This window comes from Hyperolius riggenbachi, chromosome 9 (genome assembly GCF_040937935.1).
Source record: "Hyperolius riggenbachi isolate aHypRig1 chromosome 9, aHypRig1.pri, whole genome shotgun sequence".
NCBI lineage: Eukaryota > Metazoa > Chordata > Amphibia > Anura > Hyperoliidae > Hyperolius > Hyperolius riggenbachi.
The window spans coordinates 261,733,177-261,746,759 of NC_090654.1; the positions used below are offsets into that span (position 1 = coordinate 261,733,177).

The following is a 13,583-nucleotide window of genomic DNA, read 5'->3' on the forward strand; positions in this document are numbered from 1 at the left end:
TTTAAGAGAAAAACTTTCTCCTGAGTTTTCTCCTAGGAGATAATTTTTCATTTTCTCTTTAAAATAACCTTTCAGCACTTTGTCCTCAATTCACAAAGTATTAACGCATTCGGTAATGCTGAAAACAGTTGATTTTACTGATCACCTTCCCAAATTCCAATTCGCTAAACCTATTACCGCACAGAAAATTAGAATTACCACGAGTGAGGTAAATTACCAACTTGTGGGGTAAATGCCTCAAGAAATGTCAAGAAATTGCAATTCACAAAGATTTACGCATTCAGTAAATAAGGAAAAAGTGTTCAATATTTTCCTCAGCTCTTACCCATGCGGTAACACATTGACAGACGTCCAATAGGGAGAGCCAGGCAGCCAATAGGGAGAGCCACACAGCCCTGCTTCTTATCCTGATTTGATCCGACACGGTGGAAGGCAAGTTTTCACTGTAGCAGAGCAGGGGAAGGTGACATTTTATGAGGCTTTTCTGCATCTCTTTAGATGTGGAAATCTGTATACTGTTATATAGAGGAGCTCCCCTAGTGGCTGCAGCACATCTAAAGGGATGTCGGGGATGCAGCAGACAGAAAACCAAGACTCATACACACAGGTCCCTGCCTCACCGCTGAGCGGCTCCACAGCTAGTAAGTGTGACTTGCAGGGCTTAGTGAATTAAAGCATGTTTGTTTGGTAAATTACCAAACTCTACCTCATGCGGAAAATCTTTAGTGAATTTGGAAAAAAGTGTAAAATACTGAATGCGGTCAATGTTCTCCCCAGAAATTTTTTCCAGCCAGGTGGCATTAAATAGTAGCCGGGTGGCATGAAAAATTAGCCGGGTGGGGCGTGATGAGAGAATGCAGGGCCTGTCCTTCTGTGCGCAACTCTGCTTACAGCATAGGAGGCAGTGAGCCGCTGACAGCCGGGTGCTCACCAAAAAAGCCGGGTGGAGCACCAGGCTAAAAGATCCTGGGGAGAACAATGGCGGTATATTACTGACTAAAATGATTTTACAGAATTTCCTTTAGTGAATTGAGGCCAACATAGTTAAAAAAAGTACCAAAAAGTATTTGAACAACCACTATTTTCTTGCTTGCTGGTGGGCATGTTATTAACTTATTGTAAGGAAACGCGGAAAAGCCGCCGTCTCTCAAGGTGAGGCGGCTGTTTCCGCGTCCAGCATGGCATCACAACGCGGAAAAAACGCTGCATGCCGCATAGGCAGTACGGCGGAATCCGCATTAGTAACGGCGGAATCCGCATTGGTAACGGCGGAATCCGCATCAGAGGCGGCTCCCGCACTCGAGACTTTGCTAAACGGTTCTGGTGTGGCTGGGACTCATAGTCCACCTGGATTCAGAGTTACACGCGCGCGCGCACAGAGGCAGAGTTTAAATAACAGTCAGAAGGGAGTCAGCTGACCAGCGGGGTCAGCTGACAAATTCCTCTGCTCCCATTGGTCCAGCAATTAGGGAGGTCCTGGAAAGGTCCTTGTGTATATATACTGCTGGCTGTTCACTTGCTCCTTGTCTGGCGTTGCGATCACATACGTGGAAGCACCCAGATCCGTAGTCAGATCCGCAAGTGTGCCGGGACCAGCTGGAGCTGTAATCCTACACTTAGCTAGATTCTTTTGATAGCTAAAGTACTAGTTTGATTGTGATTATCTGTTATGACCTATTTGCCTGCCTGACTATCCTCCTGAAACTTTGATCCTGTACCTCGATATTTCTGTCACTCTGTTGCCGAACCCCGGCTCATCCTTAGACTCTGTTTCTGCCTCCTGATCTTGTACCTCGATATTTCTGATACCCTGTTGCCGAACCCTGCCTGTACCTTGACTCCGCCTTTGCTTTACGATACTGTACGTTATCTGTCCGTGTGTGTACGACCTGGCTTGTCCGACCTCGAGAACCGACCTCACTGTTGGAGGCGGTTCCCCGTCCTGTCAGTGACACCTTCTCTAGAGTGTCACTTTCAGATCAGCCTTCCTACTGTCAGTCTGACTCCTCCCGTCTTGGAGAGCTCAGGTCTGCGGAAGGAATCTGTGCAGTACTCCTTGCTGCACTGAGTCTTAGTCCTCTGTGTTACTGTTACACCAAACACTACACTCTACCCAGGTGAACAGAGGTTAGCTGGTATATCGGATTATCGGTGATACTGCAGATCACGTATAATCTGGTATACATCTGTATTCCCCGAGATACTGCAGATCACCGGTAATCAGATCCTCTCTGTGCTCACCGATCGTTACAGAACGCCAGACCAAAAAACAGATGGAAACACGCGCTGATCCTCTGACTGTGCTTGCCACTTCGGTGGACAGTATCCATCAAGCACTGGGCCAGCACAAAGCCTTAATCGATGCCCTATCAGGCTCAGTGCGAACCCTCCAGACGTCAGTTGATTCAGTGCGATCCCCTCCTAGTGACGACATTCGCATGCCTGTACCTGATAAATTTTCCGGCCACAAGTCTGACTTCCGGAATTTTAAGAGTAGAGTGTTATCGTACTTTGAGTTGAGACCCCGATCCTCGGGGACTGAGACCCAACGGGTCACCTTTATTAAAACTTTGCTGACTGGTGACTCCCAGTCATGGGCGTACAACCTACCTCCTACCGATACTGCTCTGACCTCGGTAGAGGAATTCTTTAAGGCCATGGCCGTAATTTACAATGACCCTGACCTTGCTGCGTCCTCTGAGCGGAAGCTCAAACTTTTGCGGCAAGGCAGAGGTTCGGTCGAGGATTATGCGGCAGAATTTCGTAGATGGTCAGTCACCGCCAGATTCGACAATTTTGCCCTGATGGATTACTTCTTGTCCGGGTTGTCGGAGGAGGTTTCCGACCTAATGTTAACTGTACCCGAGCCTAAGACAGTCGATGAGGCCATATCATCAGCCATTCGAGTTGATCGTAGGCTACGCCATCAGAGGCAGACTAGGGGCAGTCACCGTGTCAGGGTGACATCTTATGCGGCACCATCTGCTACACCCCTAGTAGCACCATCTCCACCTGTCTCACCCTCTCTGGCCTTGCCTCCGCCCGAACCAATGCAGATTGATCGATCGAAACTGACCCAGGTGGAGCGAAGGCGGAGAAAGACGGAACAGTTGTGCCTGTACTGTGCTGCAGCAGGGCATAGGGTGCGAAACTGCCCTAACAGGTCGGGAAACGGGTCTGCCTAGGAGTAGTGGGGGGTGACACCCTGGGCACACAATCCTCACCCCTTAAAGAAAGAAAATTGCTTCTCCCTTGTACTGTCACATGGGATGATAAGTCTGTAGCCACTGAAGCTTTTATCGACTCCGGCTCAGCGGCTAATTTTATGAACTTCGAATTTGCTCAGGAGTTGGGTCTACCACTCACTCTCTTGAGACCCCCCATTCAGGTCACGGCAGTGGACGATTCCCCTTTGCAATGGAATCGTGCCCTGTCACAGACTCCGCTGGTGAAGCTCACCATAGGGGTATTGCATGGGGAACAGTTACAATTTTTTGTGTTACACATTTCAACCTCCACCATTATCCTAGGCATGCCGTGGTTACAAATTCATTCTCCGCAGATAGACTGGGCCACAGGGCAGTTAACAGCATGGTCACCTCATTGTTTCCAGCAATGTTTGGGGAGGCTGACATTAGGTCAAACCAGGGTACAGGTGGAAGGTGTACCGGAACAGTACTCGGATTATGCTGATGTGTTCTGTCCCAAGGCTGCGGATAAATTGCCCCCGCATCGCCCGTTTGACTGTCCTATTGACCTTCGTTCTGGTTGTATGCCTCCTCGAGGCCATTTGTATAATTTATCTGGCCCCAAAAAACTAGCCATGCAGGAGTATATCCGAGAGAACTTGGCCAAGGGCTTCATTCGGCCGTCCCGGTCACCCGCTGGGGCAGGTTTCTTTTTTGTTAAGAAGAAAGACGGGGGCTTACGGCCTTGTATCGATTATCGTGGCCTTAACAAAATCACAGTGAAGAATCGCTACCCGTTGCCACTTATAGACGATTTATTCACACAGGTCACGGAGGCTAGGATATTTTCAAAACTAGATTTACGGGGGGCATACAATCTGGTGCGTATAAGAAAGGGCGACGAGTGGAAGACGGCCTTCAATACCCCTGACGGGCATTACGAGTACAGGGTGATGCCCTTCGGGTTATGTAATGCCCCGGCCGTCTTCCAGGAACTCATCAATGAGGTTTTTAGGGAGGTGTTAGGGAAGTTCGTTTTAGTCTACTTAGACGACATTCTCATCTTTTCTAACAACCTCTCTGAACACAGAACCCATGTCAGGATTGTATTAGACAAACTGAGGCAGAATATGTTATACGCTAAACTCGAGAAGTGTATTTTTGAGGTTACGTCGGTTGCCTTTCTGGGATATATAATCTCCACCTCAGGTCTGTCTATGGACCCTGCCAAGGTCTCCGCGGCCCTGGAGTGGCCGCAGCCGGTGGGGTTAAAGTCGTTACAACGGTTCTTGGGGTTTGCGAACTATTATAGAAGGTTTATAAAGGGGTACTCCACAGTAGTCGCACCCCTCACTAGCCTTACTAAAAAAGGGGCAGACACCACTCATTGGCCTCCCGAGGCCTTACATGCATTTTCTACTTTAAAAGGGTTGTTCTGCTCAGCGCCCATACTGAGACACGTGGACACTTCCTTCCCGTTTATTGTTGAGGTAGACGCCTCGGAGGTCGGGGTGGGGGCTGTGCTGTCTCAGCGTTCTGGTCTCCAGGGTAGATTACACCCGTGTGTCTATTTTTCCCGGAGGTTCTCTCCGGCAGAGAGAAACTACGATATAGGCAACAGGGAGCTCCTAGCCATCAAATTGGCCTTCGAAGAGTGGCGTCATTGGCTAGAGGGAGCTGAGCACACTATCACGGTTTATACCGACCACAAGAATCTGGAATACATCGAGGGGGCTAAAAGGTTAAGCCCTCGGCAGGCTCGATGGTCTCTATTTTTCTCGAGGTTTACATTCTTGATTACGTACACGCCAGGTAGTAAGAATACCAAGGCAGATGCACTCTCTAGGTGTTTCGAGCCGGAGACAGCACAGCCCTCTGTTTCCGAGACCATTGTCCCACGAAGAGTGGTGTTAGCCGCTACTGAGACTTGGGAGGACTGGAAGGAGACTTTGAGTCCTTTCCAGCAGGATATCCCGGAAGGGAAACCAGACGGGGTGTTGTTTATCCCGTTACCATTCCGTCTCCAGATCTTGGGGATGGTCCACTCTCATAAAAATGCGGGACATCCTGGGGCGTCTAGAACGCAAGATCTCATGGCCAGATGTGCATGGTGGCCTTCGCTAGCAGCTGACTGCAAAGAGTTTGTCAGGGAATGTGCGGTGTGCGCAAAAAGCAAGCCCTCCCGGCTGGCATCTGTAGGTACACTGCAGCCTTTGCCCACCCCGAGTGAACCATGGACCCACTTGTCCATGGATTTTGTGGGAGAGCTTCCTAGGTCTGAAGGCATGTCGGTCATCTGGGTGGTGGTCGACCGTTTCAGTAAAATGGCCCACTTCGTGCCCCTGAAGGGACTCCCCTCGGCCCAGGAACTGGCCGATTTATTTATCACCCATGTCTTCCGACTGCATGGCATTCCAGAAGACATAGTATCCGATCGGGGAGTCCAGTTTGTTACAAAATTTTGGAGGGCATTCTGTCACCAAATGGGCATGAAACTGTCGTTTTCCTCGGGTTACCACCCACAGACAAATGGCCAGACGGAGAGGGTCAACCAATCGTTAGAGCAATTTCTGAGATGTTACGTTGCCGAGGCGCAGAGTGATTGGGTTAAATTTTTACCTTATGCAGAATTTGCCCACAACAACTTAAAGAGTTCTTCCTCAGGTTTCTGTCCATTTCAGATAGTAACCGGTAAACTACCTAAATTCTCTCCGTTGCCAATTGCGTAAACTCCATTTCCAGCCTTGGAGGTTTGGCAAAGATCATTTAAGGACATGTGGTGGACCATTAAGAATAATCTGGTAAAAGCATTTCAGAGTCAGAAAGGTCAGGCTGACAAAAAACGCTCGTTAGAGTGGAAATTTCAACCAGGAGATTTGGTTTGGGTGTCAACCCGTCACCTGACCTTGAGACAACCTTCTGACAAGCTTGGTCCCAGGTTTGTGGGACCATTCCCGGTAGTCAGGAGGATCAACGATGTTACTTATACCGTTGACCTTCCCACCAGCATGCGGGGGGTAAGGTCCTTCCACGTGTCTCTTCTTACACCAGCAGTCCAGGTGGGCCCCACTCCTCCTCCTCCTGTATTAGTAGATGCCCAACCCGAATATGAAGTGGAAAATTTTTTAGATTCACGCACGGTACAAAACTCGGTACAGTACCTCGTACATTGGAAAGGGTACGGCATTGAGGAGAGGCAATGGGTACCGGGCTCACGCATGCATGCAGACGAGTTAAGGAGGGAGTTTCATGCCTTACACCCCGAGAAACCTGGTAGGAGTTGTCTGGAGTCCACTCCTGGGGGGGGATACTGTAAGGAAACGCGGAAAAGCCGCCGTCTCTCAAGGTGAGGCGGCTGTTTCCGCGTCCAGCATGGCGTCACAACGCGGAAAAAACGCCGCATGCCACATAGGCAGTACGGCGGAATCCGCATTAGTAACGTCGGAATCCGCATTGGTAACGGCGGAATCCGCATCAGAGGCGGCTCCCGCACTCAAGACTTTGCTAAACAGTTCTGGTGTGGCTGGGACTCATAGTCCACCTGGATTCAGAGTTACACGCGCGTGCGCACAGAGGCAGAGTTTAAATAACAGTCAGAAGGGAGTCAGCTGACCAGCGGGGTCAGCTGACAAATTCCTCTGCTCCCATTGGTCCAGCAATTAGGGAGGTCCTGGAAAGGTCCTTGTGTATATATACTGCTGGCTGTTCACTTGCTCCTTGTCTGGCGTTGCGATCACATACGTGGAAGCACCCAGATCCGTAGTCAGATCCGCAAGTGTGCCGAGACCAGCTGGAGCTGTAATCCTACACTTAGCTAGATTCTTTTGATAGCTAAAGTACTAGTTTGATTGTGATTATCTGTTATGACCTATTTGCCTGCCTGACTATCCTCCTGAAACTTTGATCCTGTACCTCGATATTTCTGTCACTCTGTTGCCGAACCCCGGCTCATCCTTAGACTCTGTTTCTGCCTCCTGATCTTGTACCTCGATATTTCTGATACCCTGTTGCCGAACCCTGCCTGTACCTTGACTCCGCCTTTGCTTTACGATACTGTACGTTATCTGTCCGTGTGTGTACGACCTGGCTTGTCCGACCTCGAGAACCGACCTCACTGTTGGAGGCGGTTCCCCGTCCTGTCAGTGACACCTTCTCTAGAGTGTCACTTTCAGATCAGCCTTCCTACTGTCAGTCTGACTCCTCCCGTCTTGGAGAGCTCAGGTCTGCGGAAGGAATCTGTGCAGTACTCCTTGCTGCATTGAGGCTTAGTCCTCTGTGTTACTGTTACACCAAACACTACACTCTACTCAGGTGAACAGAGGTTAGCTGGTATATCGGATTATCGGTGATACTGCAGATCACGTATAATCTGGTATACATCTGTATTCCCCGTGATACTGCAGATCACCGGTAATCAGATCCTCTCTGTGCTCACCGATCGTTACACTTATCTTATCTGACACAGGAAGCTTTCTGCAATTTGCATGCTGAGATAAGCTAGAAAAAAACTCCCAAAATTCTGCTGGCACTGCACAGTTCCTGCAGTTAGGCAAATTCAGCCAGACTAGGTAAAAAGGAAAAAAAACAGGCTTCATATAGTAGGGACCTTTTTTCTAAAAAAAAAAAAAAAAAAGGGGGGGGGGTTTACATATATTTTCAGACACAATTGTTTCGGCAATTTTTTATTTTTGGAAGTTACAAACCCCTTTTAAAGGAACTTATCTGGCACCAACTAATTTAGAAGCTCATAATAAGGGGCTGTGCAGTTGAGTGCCTACATAAGGCTTCAGCTACATTTGTACCTGGAGTGGAGCTTTAAAATAGAATTGCACTGTACAGTAACAGCTGATTCAGCTTGTAATATCATTTTGCTGCAGAGACGGAGAGCTGATGCCACTTCAAGCTATTCCCAAGCATCTGAACTCAGCAGCGGAGTCGTTACTATAGCAATTCTTAGACAGCCAGTGTTTCAGCACTACTTACACAGAGAGAGAAGAGGCAGAGTATAGCTAACCAAGCACAGAGACTGATGGAAAGGGCAAATAAATACAATGCGCAGGAAAAGAGGAACCAGAAACGGTGATGTGTAATAAAGAAGAGGGTAGATTAAAAAAAAAAGGTCAAGAGGGCAAACCAATAGTGGTGAGAGGAGTGCTGAGAGGTGCTGAAGGCAGGAGAGAAGTTAAAAGGAAGAAACTCTGGAAGGATAACACTGACTACTGGGCAGATGCAAGACCGAGTTTCTGAGGGAATTCTTTAGCATGCGCACCTCAGGTTTTTTCACCCCTGATCCCCTGAATAAGATAATTATAGCACAATATAGCATATCTGAGAGAAGAAAACATATCCCAAATATCTTTACCTTTACTTTGCACCCAAAACATATTCTGTGACTTTAGAAAAGCCAGACAAGTTTTTTGCGTGGAAAGATCTTCAGTGAAGTGCCATCTTTAGCACCCAGGGCATCTCAATTGCACATTAATCCCTTCCCGAACGTGTAACGCCTATAGGCGTCGGGAAGGTGGAAGCCCCAGGACCATCTAACGCTGAAAAGCGTCAAGTCCTGGGGTGGGGTTTTACAGGGGAGCGCCTGTGCCGATGCGCGCGCATCCCTGCTTGAGTGATGGAGCTCCGCTCTGTCCTCAGTCTACTAGCGGCCATCGCCACTAGCAGACTGTTAGATGGCGTCTATTTACATTGTACAGCGCTGTGATCTACTGCAGCACTGTACTGGGGACAGCCGTGTCACTCAGCTGTCCCCCGGAGAGGCTCCAATCGCGATTCCCTTTCATAGGATGATGCCTATCAGAGAGGATCGCCGTGATTGGCTGTCGGGGGGAGGGAGGTGAGAAATAAAAAAATAGAGAATTTTATTTAAAAATGTTGGTGGGCAAAAAAAGGGGGGCGGGGGATTCACTTGCGTGCTTAGTGGTATGGCTCTGCAACGAACAGTTAAAGCTGCAGAGCACTAAATTGTAAAAAATAGCCTGGTCACTAGGAGAGTGTAAGCCGTGGTCCTGAACTGGTTTGAAATATGCATGTCAACAATGTGGCTCGTTAATAATACAAAATCCTTCAATTTTACCTCTTCTTTTTACATTTTAAAGTTTAGCAGAGAGTTTTATTACGCTACTTCCAAGGCCTCAGAAGTTTCAGTCAAATAAGGACTGATGTAATTATTTTATTGCACACATTAGCAAAGAGCATACAAAAGCTTTCATCAGCTTTTTAGATAGGAGACTTTGCGCCAAAGAGTTTAGAGAAGTCACAGATGCTATTTTCACACATTTCCCTGGATAAATAATGGGCAGCTACAAGGGAAAGGGGGGGGGGGGGGGGGTAGGTGGCAGCTCCTATAGCTATTTGAAACCAGGAAAAAAATAAGTGGTGCTTGGTTCCCTTTCATGGTTCAAGTTCAAATTCCGCTTTACCCTTCCTTGTTGACTGTTTAGTTTTTTTAAGGTAAAACGGCTCAAACATGCATCGATTGTCCTGGTGAATTCTGGGAATCTATAACACAATATGTTACATATATTGTAATTTTGATCAATTTGTGCAGAAAATCTATTGAAATTATAATTCGGACCAGACGGAAATCTTCATTGATTGGGGGAGGCAGAAGAACGATGGCCCATACCATTGCACTGCATCGATGCAACCGCTGCGGTTAGAGAGATTTTCAATGGAATTCATGCTGAGATGTATTGAAAATCTATGTGCAGTGGGTGGAAGGATCCAAACCCTCTATGATCAGGTTCAGATCAGAGAGGGATCGATCTGCTTGCCACATTGGGTAGCAATCTATGTGCGTGTGGCCACCTTAACCCAGCCGGTTATGTACATGCGGTCACTCCTGTTCAGTAGGCAAACATGTCAGGAGATTAAAGCAGAGACAGATAATAAAGCATGGACAGTTCACTTGACTTGTTCCATTCAGAGAACTTCCCAAAGAAAACTGTGTTCAGGGAACAGAGAACCCAAGAGGGATTTAAGCTACTGATAACCGTTTTAGCAGATTTAATCTGCGCTAAATTGAAAGCTGTATTTTTTCAGAGATACACTTTACAGGGCATACACCTAGATGTGTGAATGTATGGATAACTCTTATTAACAGTAAAATACTATTCTAACCAATTTTTCATTATTAGGAGACATCAGAAAAGAACAAACCATCACCATTCCCGACACATCTAAGGATTCAGGCTACTGTTCCCAGGTATAATCGTCTGTGTATGCCGTGCACAATACATGCTTCCGTAATAAAACTGAGAAGATACACTGAATATTTTATACTTACTAGTATATTATTAAGAAATGTAGCAGACATAACAGTGTTAAGGAGAAACCGTAGCCAAGGATTGAACTTCATTCCAATCAGTAGCCGATACCCCCTTTACCATGAGAAATCCTTTCCTTTTCTTAAATGGATCATCGGGGATGGTCTGTATGGCTGATATTGTGGTGAAACCCCTCCCACAGTGTGATGTCTGACATCACACTGTAGGAGCCTTGTTGCATTGTGGGAAATAACAGCTGTTTTCAATTGCCCAAAAAAAAAAACCACATCTCCTTCCACAGACATCCCCTGCAAGCAGTAAAAATGTTGCTGCGGGGGTTTTTTTTATTTGTTTTTTTTTTTTTGGCGGGTGAGGGGAGCAGCGCAGAGAAGAGGGAGAGCTGTGCGGACGGTGGGGAAGGGGGGCCATATCCCCCCTCCTTCCCTCACCTTAGGTGCTCTCTCCCTCCCTCGCTGTCCTCTCCAATGTCCGGGTGGCTCTTGGCTGGCAGCGGCGGGCGGAACTCACCTCCGTCTCGCTCCAGCGCCGGGCGGAAGTTCGGGTGCACAGCCGCTGCTCTGGTCTGGACCAGACCGGAGTAGTGGCAGATCCATCCGGCGCTGCGACGAGACGGAGGTAAGTTCCGCCCGCCGCTGCCAGCCACCCGGACATTGGAGGGGACAGCGAGGAAGGGAGAGCAGCTCTTCTCTGCGCTGCTCCCCTCTTGCTGGGGAGGGGGACACCTGACCTGGCTACCTACTCTGGGCACATATACCCCTGCCTACATATACTGGACTTATATCCCTGGCTACCTACTCTGGGCACATATACCCCTGGCTACCTACTCTGGGCACATATACCCCTGGCTACCTACTCTGGGCACATATACCCCTGGCTACCTACTCTGGGCACATATACCCCTGGCTACCTACTCTGGGCATATATACCCCTGGCTACCTACTCTGGGCACATATACCCCTGGCTACCTACTCTGGGCACATATACCCCTGGCTACCTACTCTGGGCATATATACCCCTGGCTACCTACTCTGGGCACATATACCCCTGGCTACCTACTCTGGGCACATATACCCCTGCCTACATATACTGGGCATATACCCCTGGCTACCTACTCTGGGCACATATACCCCTGGCTACCTACTCTGGGCACATATACCCCTGGCTACATACTCTGGGCACATATACCCCTGGCTACCTACTCTTGGCACATATACCCCTGGCTACCTACTCTGGGCACATATACCCCTGGCTACCTACTCTGGGCACATATACCCCTGGCTACCTACTCTGGGCACAAATACCCCTGGCTACCTACTCTGGGCATATATACCCCTGGCTACCTACTCTGGGCACATATACCCCTGGCTACCTACTCTGGGCACATATACCCCTGGCTACCTACTCTGGGCACATATACCCCTGGCTACCTACTCTGGGCATATATACCCCTGGCTACCTACTCTGGGCACATATACCCCTGGCTACCTACTCTGGGCACATATACCCCTGCCTACATATACTGGGCATATACCCCTGGCTACCTACTCTGGGCACATATACCCCTGGCTACCTACTCTGGGCACATATACCCCTGGCTACCTACTCTTGGCACATATACCCCTGCCTACATATACTGGGCATATACCCCTGGCTACCTACTCTGGGCTCATATACCCCTGGCTACCTACTCAGGGCACATATACCCCTGCCTACATATACTGGGCATATACCCCTGGCTACCTACTCTGGGCACATATACCCCTGGCTACCTACACAGGGCACATATACCTCTGGCTACCTACTCTGGGCACATATTCCCCTGGCTACCTACTCTGGGCACATACCCCTGGCTACCTACTCTGGGCACATATACCCCTGCCTACATATACTGGGCATATACCCCTGGCTACCTACTCTGGGCACATATACCCCTGCCTACATATACTGGGCACATATACCCCTAACTACATATACTGGGTACATATACCCCTGGCTACATATACTGGGCATATATACCCCTGGCTACATATACTGGGCATATATACCCCTGGCTACATATACTGGGCACATATACCTCTGGCTACATATACTGGGGACACATACCCCTGCCTACATATACTGGGCACATATACCCCTGGCTACCTGTTCTGTGGACATCTCTACCCCTGACTACCTGTTCTGGGGACATCTATACTGCTGGCCACCTATTCTGGGGACACCTATAGACCTGGGGCTACCTATTTTTGGGGAAGCACTGCTGTCAGATTGAGTGTATTTTGGGGAACTGCTGCCAGGTGAGAGGTGTCTACCATATTAAGGGGGCATTCTGCCTATTTATGTGAAATGCTGTCTATTCATGTGCCTCATTACTGCTGAATTTGTCTTGTTGGGGGCCTCATGGTTACTGAATTTGTCTTGTTGGGGGCCTCATGATTTGTTGGGGGCCTCAAGATCGCTGAATTTGTCTTGTTAGGGGCCTCATGATTGCTGAATTTGTCTTGTTAGGGGCCTCATGATTGCTGAATTTGTCTTGTTGGGGGCCTCAGGATTGCTAAATTTGTCTTGTTGGGGGCCTCATGATTGCTGAGTTGGTCATGTTGGGGGCCTCATGTTTACTCATGATTGCGGAATTTGTCTTGATGGGGGGGGCTCATGATTGCTGAATTTGTCTTGGAACATGCTGGAAGGTACATACTGAGGGAGGGTGGGTGAGCGTGAGCCTGCTAACCTCCATGTACATTTGAAGGGGCGTGACCAAATGTGGAGCACCCATAACCACGCCCACATTTGGTCACGACCCTTCACCTTAGGGGGCGCATTAATAGTCTTTGTCCCCGGGCGCTGAAAACCCTAGCTACGCCTCTGACTTATCTGAAATGGGGAGCTTTCTGTTATTTGCTTTCAAAAAAAGTTCCCACAGTCCCACTGGCACTGCACAGTTCCTGCAGCTTGGCAAACGCACACAGACCAGGTAAAAAGAATATGAATCTGGGGGACATATAGGGACCTATTTTAGTAAGGGTTTACATGGATACTTTTTCTGCAAGGACAAGTGTGAATGGTCCTTTAAAGGGGGTTTAAAGAACCATTCACACTT

General features: G+C 48.5%; 1 protein-coding gene across 2 annotated transcripts in view; it reads left to right on the plus strand.

Moving 5' to 3' along the window:
- Positions 1 to 13,583, plus strand: part of C9H14orf39 (chromosome 9 C14orf39 homolog) — a 96,107-nt gene that overhangs the window by 66,891 nt on the left and 15,633 nt on the right. For both annotated transcript variants that reach the window (XM_068254428.1, XM_068254427.1), the window contains one exon: positions 10,337 to 10,404. In XM_068254428.1, coding sequence (XP_068110529.1) covers positions 10,337 to 10,404 — 68 coding nt within the window. The remainder of the gene's footprint in view (positions 1 to 10,336; positions 10,405 to 13,583) is intronic.